The sequence below is a fragment of the Oryctolagus cuniculus genome, chromosome 17 (assembly GCF_964237555.1).
Source record: "Oryctolagus cuniculus chromosome 17, mOryCun1.1, whole genome shotgun sequence".
Classification (NCBI taxonomy): Eukaryota; Metazoa; Chordata; class Mammalia; order Lagomorpha; family Leporidae; genus Oryctolagus; species Oryctolagus cuniculus.
The window spans coordinates 11,439,293-11,459,616 of NC_091448.1; the positions used below are offsets into that span (position 1 = coordinate 11,439,293).

The 20,324-nt window shown below is 44.2% G+C and overlaps 1 protein-coding gene across 1 annotated transcript in view; it reads right to left on the reverse strand.

The window, feature by feature from the left end:
* The window catches only part of GNA13 (G protein subunit alpha 13), a 46,150-nt gene that overhangs the window by 23,787 nt on the left and 2,039 nt on the right, over nucleotides 1-20,324 (reverse strand). Inside the window, exon 2 of the mRNA XM_002719488.5 lies at nucleotides 19,390-19,616. Within this exon, the coding sequence (XP_002719534.4) occupies nucleotides 19,390-19,616 (227 nt within the window). The remainder of the gene's footprint in view (nucleotides 1-19,389; nucleotides 19,617-20,324) is intronic.

A 20,324-nucleotide genomic window follows, 5' to 3' on the forward strand; every position in this document is an offset into this window, starting at 1 on the left:
CTCCACTTTCTGTCCACAAAATAAATATAGGCAAGAATTGTCCATTTAAATAAAAAATTCACACTCACTTCTGAAGAATGCCTTGCTGGACTACTGAAAAAAAAATCACGCCCTCCAGGAAATACTAATGTTGCAATAGTGAATGAACAGAAAAGTTTATCTCAATGTCCAATAATGTATTCGAATACCAGAAGGAAATACACCAAAATATGAACAAAGATGTTCTGGAGTTGTGGGATAGCAGCTCACTGGAAGGCAGGTCTCAATGAACACACATGCTTTAAAATTGTTAAAAAGTTAATTTGGATTTTGGAGCTTGTAAGTTATTTCCCCAAAACAAGCAAGAAAACAACCCATTTTTCCACTCTCAATTTTCACATAATGATAACACCAGAAAGCTTAGCATTTTAAGCCTTGAAAAATTCCTCAAAGTTAAAACACTTTTTGAAAAGGGCCCACATCCAATTCCAACAGCGTATGAAGAACTACCTGGCGCTGCCAGAGCCAGAACTCTTCGGTAGTAAACTATGTGGTGGGGATTTCTTTGAGGGGGAAGGGAATTCCCAAAAAGAAAAATGACCTAAATTGTTACAAAAAGAATATGCATTTTTCCAACATGGGAGGTACTTCTCAAATAGTTTCAATTTCCTTGCTCTCTAAAACAGAGGGGCCCATCAGAGTGCTTCGTAAGACCCAAAGTCCTGGTGAGTGCACCCGACAGGAAGTTCTGCTCCACGGTCACCGTGCAATACCCCACAACTCAAATGTTACACAATAACCAACATGAATAAATAACGTGATTTTATGCCTCAACTCACAACAGGTAAGAGGAAAACCAAGACCACTTCATCCCCAGTTTAGTGTTCAATCTACCATTCCAAACTCTTACTAGCAGAAAAGCTCATCCAGCTAACCAGGAACATTAACTACCTTCCCTTCCCTATCCTCCAATCAAGTCAGACAGCAAAGCCATGCGGACTGCAAGTATTTCTAAACACTGATGAATGTGGAAATCCACCCACTATTTATAACAGCATACGAGTTCCGTTTCCATTTCGTCATCAAGGGAAGTAGGAGAGCATGGTCGTGGGTATCAGACATGGCCACTGATTCCTACAGCCTGGAGTCTGAATCTTGCTCTAGCACCAAAACCAGGTGTGACCTTAATGTCTCATGTGTCCTTCACCCCCACACACTTGTTTATGTGCAAAGCAAAATAACTGGGCTACGTGCTCCCTTAAGTCCTTTCCAGTGATTCTGCACACTCCTGGCAGGACAGCTTCAAACAACAGTACACAACAGTTTTTACCATACAATTTGCATATGCTGTTTAAGAAAAATTAGTTTTTACTTATTTGAAAGGCAGAGTTATGGGAAGGAGGACAGAGAAAGAGACCTTTTACCTGCTGGTTCACTCCCCAAATGGCCACAATCGCCAGAGGTGGGCCAGGCTGAAGCCCACTTCTTCTCGGTCTCCCATGTGGGTGCAGAAGGTCCCATGCACTTGGACCATCTTCCATTGCTTTCCCAGACGATTAGCAGGGAGCTGGACTGGAACGGAGTGGCCAGTCTCGAACCAGTGCCCATATGGAATGCTAGCATCCCAGGTGGCGGTTTTTACCTGCTTTGCCACAAAGCCCCCTTGCCAGTACTGTTGACTTACCTGATCCTCATTAGACTGCGAGCCCTCAATAAGGCAGGGAGGCAGGCAGTGCACCTGAGTTCCCAGGATTTGGGTCCAAAACACAACATAGGCATGGAATACAACTCTGCTGAAGAATTAATGAGCACCATAAGTAAAACTGATAAAGTTACTCTCTTCACTAACTGGAAACTGACCTTACATAGAATAACCAAGTCCAAAAGAAACACTCTTTTGTATTTGCCTGGCCTAAATAATATTAGAGGCCAGCATTGTGGCACAGAGGGTTAAGCTGTCGCTTGTGATGCCAGCATGCCGTATTAGAGCACAGATCAGGTCCCAGCTGCTCTACTTCTGATCCAGCTCCTGGGAGAGCAGGGAACAATACCCCAAGTACTTGGGCCCCTGCCACCCACGTGGGAGATCAAGATGCAGTTCTAGACTCCTGGCCTCAGCCTGAACAAGCCCCAGCCATTGGGACCATCCTGAGAGTGGACCAGTGGAGGGAATATCTCTTTCCCTCTGTTGTGCCCCCCCCCCACTGTGCCTTTCAAGTAAATAAATCTGAAAAAGTATTTTCATTAACTGATATTTAACTCTGCTGAAACATTCAAATAAATTGGTTGACATAAATGCAATGTCCTCTTGAACTTTAAAAAGGTCTGACAAACCACAACCTATTATGCCAGGTGGCTCGAGTTCTGCAAAAGGGAAATGAGAATAGGCAGCCTGACTACAAGTGAATCTTCTCCACTTCCTCACCTTGCCTCCCTGTCCAAGCCCTGCCGGACTGGCCTCTTCCTCACCAAGTCACCTGCCACAGTCAGCACATGCAACCTTCCTGTTGCCAAAACCAATGGAAACATCATTCTCCACCTTGACAGACTTCACCTGGCTCTCCCGGCTTCCATGGCATGGCATAGTCCTGAATTTCTCCCGTCTGGCCGTGTCTGCTACTAAGCATCTGCTCTTTTGAATAGTCTCAAAAGATCTGGAGGTTCCTCAAAATTCTACCATAAACTCTGATCTCTTTTTTCATACACTTTCCCTGATTAATCACATGCACTATATAGATTTATTTATTTATTTATTTTTTTTGCACTATATAGATTTTTAAATACTGCCTGGATAAAAACAACTTCTAAATCTCCCTTTCTAGCCCAAAGCTCTGTTCTGGACTCCAGACTCATACTTGGAATCATGACTGCTATGTCTGATCAGAGACCGTCCAACATAACATGCCCAAACTCATCTCGGAAGGCTCTCCCTCAAATTTGTCTCGCACAGGGCCCGGCGTTACTGTGCAGCAGTGGGTACAGCTGCCACCTGTAACGCCAACATCTCATACGGCATCATATGGGTGCCGGTTCGAGTTCCAGCTGCTCCAAGTCAGTTCCCTGCTAATGGCCTGGGAAAAACAGTGGAAGATGGTTCAAGAGCTTGGGCCCCTGACACCCATGTGGGAGACCCAGGAGAAGCTCCTAGCTCCTGGCTTCAGCCTGGCCCAGCCCTGTCCATTGTGGTCATCTGGGGAAAGAACCAGAGGATGGAAGATCTCTCTCTGTCTCTCTCTCTCTCTGGAACTCTTTCAAATAAGTAAACAAATCTTAAAAAAAAAAAAAAATCTGTCTCACACAATCTTTCCATTTCAGTAAAAAGCACCAATATCCACCTCACCTCTTTGTTAAAGTCACAGACCAGAGTCACTCAACGTATGCCTTTCTCTCTGTTCCTCATATCCTATCAGAATCCAGAGACTGTTGCTACAAAGCATGCCTACAATTCATCTCTTCTCACTTCGATGGCCACCACCTGGACAAGTCCCTCATTTTGCAGTCCCGTAACCATGGAACTGGTTAGCACTCAGAACAGTGCCTGGCACAAGGGCTCTGCTAACTCCTTAGTCTGCAGAACAGTCTCGGTGATCTTGCCCAAAACTCCCGATGGTTTCCCAGCGCAGTCAGAGAAGCCCCAGGCCTGCAATGTGGGCTCCAGGCCAGGCAGTGACAAGCTGTGCCTGCCTCCCCAACTGGGGCACTCCTCCCTCACTGCCCACCCACGCTGGCCTCGATGGCATTTTCTGAACACGGAACAAGCTTTTCTGACTTTGCATGTGGGGCTGCTTCTGCCTGAAGAATTCTTGTCTGGCTGACACTTCCTCATCAGTGGGATCTTAACCCAAATGTCACCTTCTTGTACAATCTCTTGGTTTGTTTCTGTTTCCATTTCTTTTCCTTCAGAGCACTGCCCATGTCTGTAATTCTATATTGCTTTGTTTGCCTATTTAGCATAGGTTCCTCTAATCTACATCTAAAATCAACAGAGATCACTTTCACTTGGTTTACCAGCTAATCCCTAACCTGCAAAAGGGAGCCTGGCTCATGCAACAGGTTTGAGGGAACCATTAACACCTATAATCTGCTGCCCTGGGCTTTCCTGCCTGGGAGGCAGCAGATGATGGCCCGAGTGTTTGGGTTCCTGCCACCCACATAGAAGATATGAATGGAATTCCTGGCTATCCCAACCCTGGCCATGTGGCCATTCGGGGAGTGACTTAGTGGATGGAAGAGTCCCAAGATTCTCTCCCTCCTTCTCCTCTCTCTCCAGACTCTCCCTTTCTTTCTGCCACTCTTTCAAATAAATAAATAAAATCTCAAAAAATTTTCATGGGGCCAGTGCTGTGGCATAGTGGGCTAAGCCTTCTCCTACAGTGCCAGCATCCCATATGGACGCCGGTACTAATCCCAGCTGTCCCACTTCCAATTCAGCGCCCCCCCCCCCCAACACGCCTGGGAAAGCAATGGAAGATGGCCCAACCCCTTGGGCCCCTGCACCTGTGTGGGGGACCCAGCAGAAGCTCCTGGCTTTGGATTGATCCAGCCATCGTGGCCTTTTGGGGAGTGAACCAGCGGTTAGAAGACCCTTCTCTCTCTCTGCCTCTTTCTGTCTGTAACTCTACCTCTCTAAATAAGATCTTTAAGAATGGTATTTTCTTCAGGGGCCAGAGCTGAGTGCAGTAAGTTAAGCTGCCACTCGTGATGCCGGCTTCCCGTATCGGAGAGCTGGACTGAGTACCAATGGCTCCACTTCCGCAGAAACTGCTAATGGGCCTTGGAGGCAGTAGAAGACGGCACAAGAGGGGCCCCTGCCACCCACGCGGGAGAACAGGAGGGCGCTCTGAGTTCCTGGCTCTGACTCGGACTAGCCCTGGCTGTTGTGCCCATTTGGGAAATAAACCAGTGAATGGAATCTCATTATACCTTCCAATTAAATAAATCAATCTTATAAAAAAATTAATAAGATGGGCATTCCTATTAAACATTATTTTATGGAACTAAACAATTTATTAAAATACTCTTTTTCAAAAGAAAGTTATTACACGTTAAGGTAAAATGTGCAAAACACAGGACAGCAGGAGGGAATCTTGGTTCTTTTGCTAAAATATAATGCCAACTGTAAAACCGGTAAACATAACATACTGTAAGAAAAAAATGAAGCAAATATAACTTTCTTGACCTAGTCTAGAGTTTAAATGAATATAATCTTTAGAGTAACAGTTAAAGTCCTACCATTTTTTAAGCTAAGGCAAATGAAGACAGTTATATGTAAATGTGGCAACTCAGTAACAGAGCTGTTAAAAACAGCAAATCATTTGTATTGTAGTATTTTTAACTAAATTGGTTAGAGCACACTCTTGAAAATTTGCATTGGAATAAATAGTATTAGCAGCTTTGTGAATATACAGTATTCAATTATCTAGGCTTTAAAAATCAGTAAGAATTGAACGGCAATTGTACAGTCATGTACATGTTCCCTCTTGTCAGGCCTCCCACAGCACAGCAGGATAGGCAATAACCTGTGACTCTACCAACTTGGAAAACGTGGGGCAGCTACTTACCACTAGTAGCATACAGTTGTTTTTTTTTTTTTTTCCCCACTTAATGTAACAAATGCGGGGCTGGCGCTGTGGCGTAGCGGGTAAAAGCCACCGCCTGTATTGCCGGCATCCCGTATGGGCGTCGGTTTGAAACCTGGCTGCTCCACTTCCGATCCAGCTCTCTGGTAAGGCCTGGGAAAGCAGTAGAAAATGGTCCAAGTCCTTGGGCCCCTGCACCCACATGGGAGACCCAGAGTAAGCTCCTGGCTCCTTGTTTCGGTTCTATGTAGCTCTGGCCTTTGCAACCAATTGGGGAGTGAACCAGCGGATGAAGACCTCTCTCTCTGCCTCTCCTTCTCTCTCTCTGTATAACTCTGACTTTCAAATAAATAAATCTTTGGAAAAAAAATAACAAATGTACACAACCACACTTCTTATCACAAAATGTAAATAAAAATAACAAGGTGACGTAAGACAGATTCTCGGGTCAGCGCCGTGGTCTAGTGGGTTAAGCCTTGGTCTGCAGTGCCAGTATCCCATATGGGCAATGGTTTGAGTCCTGACTGCTCCACACCTGATCTAGATCTTTACTATGGCCTGGGAAAGCAGCAGAAGATGGCTGAAGTGGTTAGGCCCCTGCACCTATGTGGGAGACCCGGAAGAAGCTTCTGGCTCCTGGCTTCAGATTGGTCCGGCTCCAGCTGTTTGGAGAGTGAACCAGTGAGTGGAAGACCTCTCTCTCAACTCTGCCTTTCAAATAAATAAAAATAAAATCTTGAAAATTAAAAACTTATCATGAATACATATCCATACCCATTTAAAAAAAAAAACAGATTCTCCATATAATTTCTACTCAGCCAATTCATCCAATTTAATAGAAAAATAATTTTTTTAAAAGTTACCCAGAAAATAGGGAAAAAATAGCCAAGGTGTTAAGGAAAGTGAAAGTCTCTCACTCCACTTATTTCAGCTTTTTTTCATTTGATCTTTCTAGAAGAGTTAGGGGAAGAATGTTCTATTTATAAGCTAAATATAGTTGCCCTGGATCAAAATACACAGACACATTTTTGGAGACAGGGGACAGTGAAGAGTAGTCGTGCTTGTTGGCCAAGATTGTTTTTAAACACTAAAATCAATACGTTTTTATTCTTTAATGGAGACAAATTTGAAATTTGTTTATTTTGCTCCATGAGAAAAGTACAGGAATCCTGTTAGACTGTTTCTATTTGTTTTTTATTAGACGATCTCACAAAAAGCAACATGAAATCTTTTTTTTTTTTTTTTTTTTTTTTTTTAATTATTATTTTTGACAGGCAGAGTGGACAGTGAGAGAGAGAGACAGAGAGAGAAAGGTCTTCCTTTGCCGTTGGTTCACCCTCCAATGGCCGCCGCTGCAGCCGGCGCACCGCGCTGATCCGATGGCAGGATCCAGGATCCAGGTGCTTTTTCCTGGTCTCCCATGGGGTGCAGGGCCCAAGCACCTGGGCCATCCTCCACTGCACTCCCTGGCCATAGCAGAGAGCTGGCCTGGAAGAGGGGCAACCGGGACAGAATCCGGCGCCCCAACCGGGACTAGAACCCGGTGTGCCGGCGCCGCAAGGTGGAGGATTAGCCTATTGAGCCACGGCGCCGGCTAACATGAAATCTTAAAAATAAAAACAAAAATACTGTATAAAAATCATTTTGTATTTTATGAACATTGAGAATTTATTTATTTTGGAAATGAAGCCCAAATACCCTTTTTAACCCAGGTACTCACAATGTCTTTGCCAAAGCCCCAGGCCAGGGGAATGGTAGAAAGTGGAAGAGCAGACAGGCGTGGGCCAGTGTACAGGGACCCTGGGAAGACATGCCTCAGAAACAAAGGTAAGGGAGAGACGAGGAAGGCGGCACAGCTGGCAGGAATGGCAGGGCACCTGTACCTATGCCAAAGGTTATCTTGTCACGTCTCTGGCAGGAATAGGATTTGGGTAACTCTGCCTACACAGCTGAAGCAATGCAGAAACACATTCCAGCTACAAACATCATAGCAAAAATCAGAACTGGGGCAGTGTGGTGACTCAGTGAGCTAAGCTGCCACGGCATCCCTTATCAGAGGGCTGGTTCCAGCTCTGGCTGCTCTGCTTCTGCTCCAGCTCCCTGCTAATGTGCCTGGAAAGGCAATGGAGGATGCCCCAAGTCCCTGGGTCCCTGCCACCCTGTGGGAGACCTGAATGGAGCTCCAAGTTGCTGACCTTGGCCTGGCCCAGCCCCAGCCTTTGCAGCTATTTGGGGAGTGAACCATGGATGGAAGATCTTTATCATTCTGCTTTTCAAGTAAATCTTACCCCCCAAAAAGATCAATACTGGTTTTACTATACATCTACATTGTGCTTTATCATTTTCAAAGAATTAGTATCTGCATTAAAGGCTGAGCATCCCAAACCCAAAATGCTCCAAAATCCCAACTTTTTGAACACCAACAACATGTCCTAATGGATAATTACATACTTGACCTCATGTGACAGGTTGCAGCCAAAATGCAGGTACACAAAAATATTTTATGAAGTTACATTCAAGCTGTGTGTATAACACGTTTAAATCCGAGTTTGGGTGCTGGTGTTGTGATACTTTGGGTTAAGCCACCACCTGGGATGCCAGCATCCTATGTGAACACCAGTTCAAGTCCTGGCTGCTTCACTTCTGATCCAGCTCCCTGCTCATGGGCCTGGGAAAGCAGCTGATGATGCTCCTGTGCCTGGGCCCCTGTCACCCATGTGGGAGACCAGGACAGAGTTCCCAGCCTTGGCTGTTACAAGCGTCTGGGGAGTAAATGGGTGAAGAATCTGCCTCTGTCTTCATCTCTCTCTGCTTTTCAAATAAAACAAGAACAGAAATTTAAAAAATCATAAAAAGGCACTGTGAAGAAAGGAAGAACCATATTATAAATTCTTCAGTCTGAAGACCACACAAGGTGGTATTAGGCAACAAGAACCAATGTAACAATGAATACCTCAAATCTCTCTCTTGCTCTCTTTTAAATGATTTATTTATTTGGTTGAAAGGCAGAGAGAGAGAGAGAGAGAGAGAGATAGAGAGATCAGGAGCCAGGAGCCAGGAACTCCATCTGGGTCTCCCATATGAGTGGCAGGGACCCAAGTACTTGGGTCATCATCAGCTGCCATCCCAAGCGCATCAGCAGGGACCTGGATTGGAAGCAGAGTTGATGGGACTTGAACCAGCACTTGGACAGGGGATGCTGGCTTCCTAGCTGGCAGCTGAATCCACTGTGCCACGCCTGCCTCTCAAATCTCCCCTTTGATGTGTGATCTTCACTAGAAAAAAACACATGGTCTAACCAGAATATAAATCTCATACTAACCATAATTCAAAATGCAGGGTTTCTACAAGTCCAGAGAGTGAGTCAAGCTCACAGAGCTTCACTGGAGGAGCTGATTAACGCACTAGATTCTCAGAGTCACAGTGCACAGTAACTGCTGTCACAGGATCCTCAACCACCTTCATGGCGACGTGACAGTAACACAGAGAACAGGTTCAATGTGGTTCATAGACACGAGTTATTTTTAAATTTTTGAGACAATGTATTTTTAATGTACATTATAGTCAAATCCTTAATGCTTCACTAAATAGAGAATTCAACAAGTGAAAAGACAGCAGGAACATAGCCAAGGACTATAATCAAATGAAAATATGTGGCCTTCACTCATGTACAATAAACGTTAAAATAATCACAGATCATTAAAACTATAATAGTATATGTGTATATATTAATTACCACAGAGAAAATGTGATACTTTTCTTTTGGAGTCTGGCTTATTTCACTTAACAAAGTGATCTCCAGTTGCATCCATTTTGGTGCAAAAGCAAGGTTTTCATTTTTATGGCTAAGTAATATTCCATCATGAACATATACATTTTAAAAAAGGATTTATTTAGGGGCTGGCATCGTGGCTCACTTGGTTAATCCTCCGCCTGCGGCGTCGGCATCCCATATGGGCACCAGGTTCTAGTCCTGGCTGCTCCTCTTCCAGTCCAGCTCTCTGCTGTGGCCCAGGAAGGCAGTGGAGTCTGGCCCAAGTGATTGGGCCCCTGCACCTACATGGGAGACCAGGAGGAAGCTCCTGGCTCTGGATAGGCGTAGCTCTGGCCATAGCAGCCATTTGGGGCTTGAACCAACAGAAGGAGGACCTTTCTCTTTGTCTCTCTCTCTACGGTCTAACTCTGTCAAATAAATTTAAAAAAAAATTATTTATTTTGAAAGTTATGAGACAGAGGGAGCCACAGAGAGATCTTCCATCTGCTGGTTCACTCCCCAGATGGTCACCAATGGCCAGCACTGAGTCAGGCTGAAGCCAGCAGCCAAGAGCTTCTTCTGGTTCTCCCACATGGGTGGCAGGGGCCCGGATACCTGGGCCATTCTCTGCTGCTTTACCAGGCCATTAGGAAGCTGGATCAGAAGTGGAGCAGCCAGGATACAAACTGGCACCCATATGGGATGAGGCATCACAGGCGACGGCTTTACCCATTGCGTCACAATGCTGGTCCATATACTACAGTTCTTAATCTAGTCATCAGCTGATGGACATCTAGGGTGGTTTCATGTCTTAGATATTGTGAACTGCAGTGCTTTGTGTTTTTAAAAGATACTCATGTGCATACCATACATTAGCAGTATTAATAGCTAATACTAATCATATGGTTTAAGACACATCAAGTGTTGTGCACCAAGGGCTCTACATGGATATCCCATGGAACCTGCAGTAGCAGTTAAGAGCAGTTCTCCTGGGGTGGACGCCAAGGCCCTAAGCTAAGCTGGCACCTGCAATTCCAGCACCCCAGACTGGAGTTCGGCTCCAGTCCTGGCTCGTCTGATGCCGCCCCCGGGAAGGTAGTGGAGCATGAGCACGGCCCCTGCTACCCATGTGGGAGACCCAGACGGAGCTCAGGGCTCCTGGCTTTGACCTGGACCAGCCCCAGCCACTGTGGTCATCTGCAGAGTGAACCAACGGAGAAGATCTCTCTCTTTCCCTCTCTATCACTCTGCCTTTCCAATAAATAAAATTAACCTTAAAAAAAAAAAAAAAAGTAGTCCCCATGATCAACCTTGTTTTAGAACAGAAATAGACACTCTGGCTGCCTGCTTATTCCACTTTACCCCACAGCACAGCAGAAAACCACATCAAATTAATGTCATCACACTAAAATCCTATGTAAAAATACAATAAGTAAAATAAATCAGTGAGTTTGAACTTTTTTATGTTTGTAAAGAAAACAAATATAAAAAAATCACATAGAACACAACCAAGCATACAGATCTCAGACCAAAACCAAGATAAGTCAACAAAGAGAAATTCTACAGAGCAGATGAGAATGAAAAAGTTCACCCACTTCACTGATTTAAAAATCTTATTTTCAGTCATTTCTCTAAAAGAAGAGCAATTAAACTGGAAAGATTAACAACTACCATCCCTGAAACAGATCAGGGACTTTGGCCCAAATCTGCTACAGTCCAGTTCTCAAAACAAAACTATTTCCTTGATTCCTATCAGTCCATCCTAATCCTGCTCTGCTCTGTGGCTATAACAAATTCTCTTGGAAAAAGGCACCTTTTTTTTTTTTTTAAGATTTATTTATTTGTTTGAAAGGCAGAGTTATAGAGAGAGAATAGAATCTTCTACCCACTGGTTCACTCCCCAAATGGTCATAATGGCCAGGGCTGAGCCAAGCTGAAGCCAGGAGCAAGGAGCTTCCTGTGGGTCTCCCATGTGGGTTCAGTGCCCCAAACACTTGAGCCATCCTCTGCTGCTTTTCCAGGCACATTAGCAGAGCGCTGGATAGGAAATGGAGCAGCCCGGACCCAAACTGGAGCCCATGTGGGATGCCAGCACCATGGGTGGCGGCTTTACACACTATGCCACAGCACCGGCCCTGAAAAAAGACACCTAATAAAAAATACAGGTTCACGATAGAGACAAAGGTGAGTAATATGTAGTTAAAAAAAAACGGTAAGTACTCTCAAGCAAGACAATAAAAACCACTGCTAATTTACTTTTAAAAAAAATTTTGTTTCTAAATGGAACAAAAATTTGTGATGAACTACTACCTAGGTTGCTCATAAACATAAAGACTGACATAATTACACAAGAAGCATTTTAAAGGCGGTGTCAAGATTAAAAGCGTTCTGATATCCCCTTCTCCCAAACAAAAGCAAATCTGGGCAACCAAAATGACACTTTCTAGAATCATGCCTGGCTGCCTCCTCGAGTCAACTGGTTGCGGTGAAGCACTCTATGTCAGAGGACTTCATAATCCTACCCGCTGACAGCGACACCTGAGGGTGCAACAGTCACCTGCCTAAAAGGTGAATGTCCAGACATCGGCTTGTAGTTAGGATGAACATACTCTACATTAGCGAGTGTTCCACTCGGTGTGGATTATTTATGCCATAACTGCAAGCTACTAAAAAGGAATGGTATGAGAATACTTATGAAAGTTAAGAATAGAAAACGAATTATGTGAATATCAGTTTAATGCCAAACAATCTTTTTTTGTAAGTGTATTTATTATTTATTTGAAAGAGTTATGAAGAGGTTGGGGGAGAGATATCTTCCATTCACTGGTTCACTCCACAAATGGCTGCAAGGAGCAGAGCTGTGCCATGCTGAAGCCAGGAGCCCAGAGCTTCTTCCAGGTCCCCCACATAGGTGCAAGGGCCCAAACACTTGGATCAGTCTCTGCTGCTTTCCCAAGCACAACAGCAGGGAGCTGGATCAGAAGTGGAGCAAGTTCAAGCCAGGTGTTGACCCAGCACCATATGGGATGCCAGTGTCACAGGTGGCAGCTTAACCTGCTATGCCAACGCCAGCCTCCAAGCCTCCAAGCAGTCCTAATAAAATCTTTTACTTAATACATTAAAACTTAAGAGGGGGACTGTCAATTGTAGGTACAGGTGGTGGTCAGGAGAGTTGGGGAATAGAAGGAAAGAAGAAAGCTCCAAAGGTGTACCCCCTGGGTGCTTGTTCAAACTGGTTTAGTGGTCATCAACGCTGTGGACTAGGAAGCAGCAGTTTGGGGTTCCAGTATCAATTTTCTTATCATTTACTAGGACTGTGAATCAAAACATCTCACGAACCTCTCTGCATCTCAACTCTTTTATTCATGAAATGATACAACAGCATGTATCTGGTCCCCCTCACAATTTTTTTTTTAAGGCTTATATGCTAATATACGGGTTAGGGCTTTGAAAAGTACAAAACAATGTTACAAAACATAAGCTGTTAAACAGTAATTACAATTATCAGCATTATCAATTAATTTCCTGGAGAAAGTAGTACCTATTATGGGCTAATCTGATTAGAAAGTCCAACTTGGTTGAGCTGCTGCTATTTGTGAAAGATGAATAGGGAATATTCAATCTGGGGAGTCCTTGGCCCATGATGTTTTTCTTTTTTTATTTATTTGAAAGGCAGAGTTATAGAGACTGAAACAGAGAGAAGTCTTCCATTCACTGGTTCACTCTCCAAATGAACACATGACAGGGCCTGGGCCAGGCTGAAGCCAGGCGCTTTCTCTGGGTCTCCCACATGGTTGCAGCGGCCCAAGGACCTGGGCCATCTTCCACTACTTCCCCAGGCGCATCAGCAGGGAGCTGGATCAGAAGCGGAGCAGCCGGGACTCAAACCAGCATCCTTATGGGATGCTGGGGCTGCAGGCCAGGGCTTTAACCCACTGTGCCACAGCACCCGCCCCCATGATTTTCTTTAAAAGAAGCTCACAAACCTTTTTTCCTGGGCTACATCCACACTCTAGGTAGAACTCTAAAACTAAAGACTGGTTCTCTTAGTTTCCTTGCTCTCTGCTGCCTAATAACCGTTTTCAGAGCAACACAAATTACTCTATCACTTGTTTTGTTTAGCAACAAAGGCAATACTGAAAACAGCACAGAATCTTACAATTCCCCTTTAACACCAAAGCCCTAGACATCCCACAGCTGGTCAACTTTCCAACAACCAACAACAAAAAATGTGAACATGAAAAATCACATTAATGGAACACATCAAGAGATTAACTTATATGTGCAAAAGCATGGGTGTGTGTACATGTGCACTAAGTTGTATTACAACTATACGCACGGTGGGCATTTGATCTTCTACTGAAGATGCGGGTTAAGAGGCTATGTTCTATAAAAAGTACCTTGGTTCAACACCTGGTTCAGCCTCTTGACCCCTAGCTTCCTGCCAGTGCTGACTCTGGGAGCCAGTGATAGTGGCTCAAGTAATTAAGTTCCTGACATTCACAAGGGAGACCTAGATTCAGAGTTTCAGGTTCTCAGCCTTGGCCTCAGCCAACCCAAATGTCACAGGCATTTGGGGAATGAACCAGTAGTGGATGGCAGTGCTCACCCTCTCTACCTCTCAAATAAATTAAAAAAAAAAAATCTGAAAAGGAAACTATAAGCACTTGCCAAACATCCTGTTTTTAAAGTAAACAATGCTGGAGCTCTAGGTTTCCAACATTTAGACAAAATGTAACCACTCTTGATATCTGAGCAGTCTCCAAAAGGAAATTCTACTTACAAATACCCAAACTTTAAAATCCCTACTATCTCTTGGGTCAGTGTTGTGGCGCACAGCAGTATACCACACAGGCACCCCCTATCCGAGTGTTGGTTCAAGTCCCGCCTGCTCTGCTTCCAAACCAGCTCCCTGCTAATTCACCTGTGCTTGGACCCCTTCCACCCATGTAGGAGATCTAGATGGAGTTCCAGGCTCCTAGCTTCAGCCTGGCCCAGCCCAGCTGTTGTGGCCATTTGGAGAGTAAACCAAGGATGGAAGATCTCTCCCCACTCCCATTCCCCCTCCTTGTCACTCTACCTTTCACATTTACTAAATAAACAAAAACAAAAACAAACAAACAGCCCTCTATCTCTGATGTCATATACAATCCTTATGTCACCTAGGTTGAAATATTTCACCCTAACCACACAACAAGTAGACACTCAAGTTTTCTGGCAGCTCAAAGTCCTTACTTGACTTTTATCTTTTTTTTTTTTTTTTTTTTTTTTTTTTGACAGGCAGAGTGGACAGTGAGAGAGACAGAGAGAAAGGTCTTCCTTTTGCCATTGGTTCACCCTCCAATGGCCACCGCGGCCGGTGCACCGCACTGATCCTATGGCAAGAGCCAGGTGCTTCTCCTGGTCTCCCATGGGATGCAGGGCCCAAGCACTTGGGCCATCCTCCACTGCCTTCCCGGGCCACAGCAGAGAGCTGGCCTGGAAGAGGAACAACCGGAACAGAATCCGGTGCCCCGACCAGGACTAGAACCCGGTGTACCGGCGCCGCAAGGCGGAGGAATTAGCCAAGTGAGCCGCGGCGCCGGCCTTGACTTTAACCATAGGAAGAAAAGGACCAAATCCTCCAACATAAATACAGCACTTTATATGTGAAAGTTGTATTTAACTTTTTAAAGCAAATCCAAATTAGTGTTAAAAAATCAACAAATGATTCTGATTCCGGTCTATTTCAAATACATGCTTCAATACAAATAACTATTTTAGCAGTAACAAAGTTTCCAGTTTGACTTAGCTGGCACTCAGCTCCTCTATACAGGCCCATCCTGAATCTCACCAGTTACTTAGTTACACAGATTGAGAGGCAATTCTGTCTTATGAATAAACTGCCTTATCAGAGGGTTGAAGTGTAACTATCTGGCAAGCACAAACTGTACTACTTGAGGAAGAAAAACTAAGTCTAACCCAAGGAACCATGATTAACAAAGAAAATCTTTTGGTTTCAGGAATTGAGAAGACAAGCTGGCCATTACAGGAAGTTGTATTAACGCTGACAATGTTAAAACTATTTACAGAAACTGGGAAGCTGTGAGGTGTTCATTCCACTGTCACACACTGTCTTGCTTATAAACCAGCATTGCTTACATTTTCCATTAAGAAATTAAACAACAATATTAGCAGCTAGTGACTCCTAGCTATTCTGTTAGTTCTGATCCACACCTCCAATTATAGCACATCCCAGCCAACCCTGGACCCCCATCATCTCTGCCATCACCCAAGCTATCAATTCTCTAGCTACTCTGACCTGAGAAGCTGTTCTAAGGGCGGGAACGCATCAGTGCAACAGCAGGCAGTAGCATCACAAACTTTTACTCATTATTATCCTTCTAATATCCTTAACATGCTAGTTTTTAATAATTAAAAAATTACCCTAAGTTATATAAGAAAATGCATCTTAAGACTTTTACTTCTCACAATAAGCTATTTATCTTACCCATAATGAAACAAACCAAAAAGGAAATGTTCGCCTTGGGGACTTGGGAAGGGAAATAGTCATGTTTGCACTTGAAGTTATTACTAACAAGAGTATTATTACTAATAAGCCTATTAAAAACTTACACTGGAGCCAGCGCTGTGGCGTGGTGGGTAAGGCTGCCGCATGCAGTGCCGGCATCTCATATGGGCACCAGTTCAGGTCCCGGCTGCTCCACTTTCGAGCTAGCTCTCTGCTATGGCCTAGAAAAGCTGTGGAGGATGGCCCAAGTCATTGGGCCCCTGCACCTGCGTGGGAGACCTGGAGGAAGCTCTTGGCTTTGGATCAACACAGCTCCAGCCATTGTGGCCATTTGGGGATTGAGCCAGCAGATCTGCCTCTGCCTCTCTGTAACTCTGCCTTTCATATAAGTAAATAATAATTTTTTTTTTTTAAAGGTAAGCTGTGTTATCACTACTCTGCCCCTTGCCTAAAAATTGATTAAAGGGCAATCACTCATCTTAAGCAAAACACCAGTCATGGAGAACCTTACAAACTACTTTTTCAATTTGTAGTAATAAGTTTGATAATTAACCATTAGCTGAAACAAAAAGGCTGGGTCAGCACTGTGGCATAGCAGATAAAGCTGCTGCCTGCAGTACCAGCATATCATATGGGCGCCGGTTCAAGTACCAGCTGCTCTACTTCCAATCCAGCTCTCTGCTACGGCCTGGGAAAGCAGTGGAAGATGGCCCAAGTCCTTGGGACCCTGCACCCGCATGAAAGACCCGGAAGGAGCTCCTGGCTCCAGATTGGTGCAGTTCTGGCAGTTGCAGCAAATTGGGGAGTGAACCAGCAGATGGAAGACCTCTCTCTCTGCCTCTCCTTCTTTTGCTATGTAACTCTGACTTTCAAATAAATAATATAAATCTTTAAAAAAAAAAGCTAATTTTAATATTGGTTACTTTATATCTGGCAATTCCTCCTGCCTCCCCTATGGTCACCCTTTCTACACAAAATACAAAAAGTAATATTGCCAAACATAACGAAAGAACACAAAAAAATCGTAACCATATAATACAAAGACTTCCTCTTAGAAAATTCTAAAACTAGCATATAGAAATAATTCATGTTCTGCAGAAGGAAAAAAGTGGAGAATTTTTTTTCTCTGCAAGATCATAATTCATAATGCCTACAACATGAGGAAATATTTAAGTGTCAAGCCCTATGCGAGTAGGAGAGGAAAAGACAGGTCGCACCAGAGGCGTATTAACCTGTTCTGTGTTAATGACAGAGCCAAGCGTGAAGGTAAGCAGGTCCCACATGGGGGACAGTGTGTGCTAGAGGCAAGCACACTGAGGAGATAGAGCACAGAGACCCGGTCCAGCCAGAGGACACAGAACACGTCAGCCATTCAACCAAATCACCTACTGCTAACAACACAGATCACTCCGCCCCATTCCAGATTACTGAAGATCTTCAGGTGCTGGAATGTGGGAATTTGCTTGCTGCATTTTAACAAGCATAACGCAAGGGATCCAGGGACCAAACTCAGTCTCGTTCAAATCAGATTCCCCTGCTCGAGGTGAAGGAAGGGAAAAGATCTAGTGAACAGGTCCAGTGAAGAAACATCCTGACGGGACTACATACAGACAGTCAGGGAAACACAAAGTCAGGGCTTGGAACAGAAAACCAGGCGTGCAGGAATCAGGAAGTTACAGGGCACGTCTAGCAGCCTACTGAAATCTACTGTGGGACTCACAGGGAAGCCAGTTAAGGTCAGGACTCTCACGAAGAGGCCGCACTCTGTGAGAGGCAATGGAGGATGGTCAAACTTTCGGAGCGAATCCATGCTGTGTTTGAACGAATTTCCTTGCCGTCCAGGAAAGATGCACTAGGACAATAGCGTAAAGAGGAAAGGAGGGACTCTATGTAAGAGGTTTTCTAGAACCAGGAAAGACAGGACTTCAGGATTAGCTGTACATAGATAAGCAGAAGGAACTGACAACGACGGATTCAACAGGCCAAGAGTCTTAGTGTCCAACACCAGGCCAAATCCCAGACGGCATACGGAAGGTACATCATTCATTCAACATAATCACTGAGCACCTGTGACATGCGCCATGCACTGTTAACAATGCCAAGGATACATCCAGGAAAAAAATTCCGTCTTCCAGGACTTTAAGGAGTACACTTCGCCCTACTCCTTTTTCTGTGAAGAGAAGTATGTCCGGAACCTGACTCTCGCCACCCTAGAGGACTTCCTGACTCTACGGCACCACCTGCCTCAAGTCGAGAGCACGCAGGTCCTCCTCCTGAGTGGCTTCGCCCGCGTGCTCTGCATGACACGTACTCGGGGACACTCTCCCATGCCCAGCTGGCGTGCCAGTCTTGACGTGATGTCAACGCCCCAACTGTTAAGGTCAGTAAAGCCCAACTTCAATTAAATGGTAAAGGGCTAGATCTGGAACCTTCCCACAGGGACTTCCAGGGACACAGCTGTTCACTGGTCCACTCAGTCAGTATGTGCTAGATGCTCATCACAGAAGGCTGTTCCTGCCCTGATCTTGGAGAGGTGAACCCAGAGCCTGACAAAACCTGCCATGTGGACTGCTGAGAAAACGAACTAAGGAGAATAAGCAGCACTTATAAAGAGGCAGAGTGAAGGGAGGTATGTGCAGGAACTTATGCAAGCAAATTTAACAACAACAAACACTGACCAAAGAACAAAACATGAGTCAGAATCTGGGAACTGGATGGAGGTCACCTGTCAGGTTACATGGTTTTCCATATACAATGCTCCAGCTATTCAACTTTAATAATAATGTGACTTTCAGAAAAGGGCAAATTACTTGACAAGACAGATATACACATGAAAAAAAGAACACAATCAAGTTCTAATTATACGATATCCAAAGAGCCATATTTATAGAAAGTAAAGATTAAGGTGTCAGTTTTATAAGTTACCATGAATACTTTTCTAGAACTTTTAATACCCAAGATTGCTTCTGAGTACAAACCATAGCAGCAAAGACTGCCGGCTGTCCATCACTGTGTAGCCACACCCATCAATGTGGATAGCCTTGATGTTGGTGACATCATCACACAACTTCCCAAGCAGTTTTACTTTTCACTGTCACTTTATTTTAGACACTTTACATTACAGCACTTCAGCTCTGAATTATCTCCAAATTGCATACGCTTTAGATTTTTATCACTGCTGGAATCTTTCTGGTCTTTGGCAAATAAAACTCAAATACAAAGTAGTCACAATTAAATTATAAAACACTTGATGGAAAATCTATTTCAAAGGATATTATCACCATAATTGGGAGGAAATTATTTTTGGCGAGAGCAAAATTAGAAATGCCTAAGAAAATCATCATGACTTTACTTTCAAAAACAAAAAAACAAACAAACAATAAGTTAACCTCATTCTTAGCTTACTTACTAAAAAGTTCATCATACAGCAATCCAAAGACCTGATGCTACATTTCCACATTTTAGGGGCAAATTATACTGTGGAAGTCAGTGAAAAAAGTGTGCTAACAGTAGGCATTATTAGATATCTTTAAAATAAAACCACAATTTAAAAAAAAAGCTCTTACCAGTTGAAATTCTCGACGCCGGTCATAAGCATTCTGTATGCCACTATCTGCCCATAACGCTCTTATAGCTGGAAGGTATTGCAAAAAAACCCGCGTCTCCACCGCTCCCTGGGACACCGCACGGGCCCGGGTGTCAAAAGCCATCATCTTGTCTCCATGCAGTTGGTTTGCATTATCTCCCCAAGGAATGTGAAGCTTCTCTCGAGCATCCACCAGCACTCTCATACCTATGTTCAAAAAGAAAAACGGGAATGGGGAAGAATCGTGAGATACTATCCTAAGTTTTCATTCCAATATTATTTCCTTAAACTTAACTACTGCAGCCCTCCTCCTCCAAAAATAGAGACCAACACCAAAACAAACCCCAGTATCTCCCCAGCTATGGAAAGCAGTTGCTCAAGGTTGCAAAATTAGAGCCTTGAAAAGTAAATACTAAGAACACAATTGCTCTTTCTGCGGGCCTCTCACATGTTGCAATTTATAAAGTAACTTCTGGGGTAGACAGTGGTCAAAGGAAAACTAAAGTAGAGGAGAAAAAGAACTGACGCTGCACTGCCCAGTGTCCAAGCTGTGAAGATGACGGCTGCAAGCACTGGTTCATGAGGCTGTCTAAGACACTTACTTTACTTAATACTAAGAACCAACACTACAGCTCTGCGTTCAGTTCTTTCCCTGAGTCTTCTAGGAATACATTCAAAACTCAAAAACTTCTCCCAGACCACACTCAAACGAGTATGAGGCTCAGGGGTCTTACAGCTCCCCTAAAAGGGTGGAGGGCCAATTGCAGAATGACCTAGAAACAGACTTCAACTCAGAGGCTAGGTCAAACTCACATCCCTCAGGAAACTGTTACCTCTGGGCCACCCTGCCAGTCACATGGCTATTAGCAAGTCATTTGTTTGGATAATCCAGGAGCTGTTTGGCTGTCAATTTCC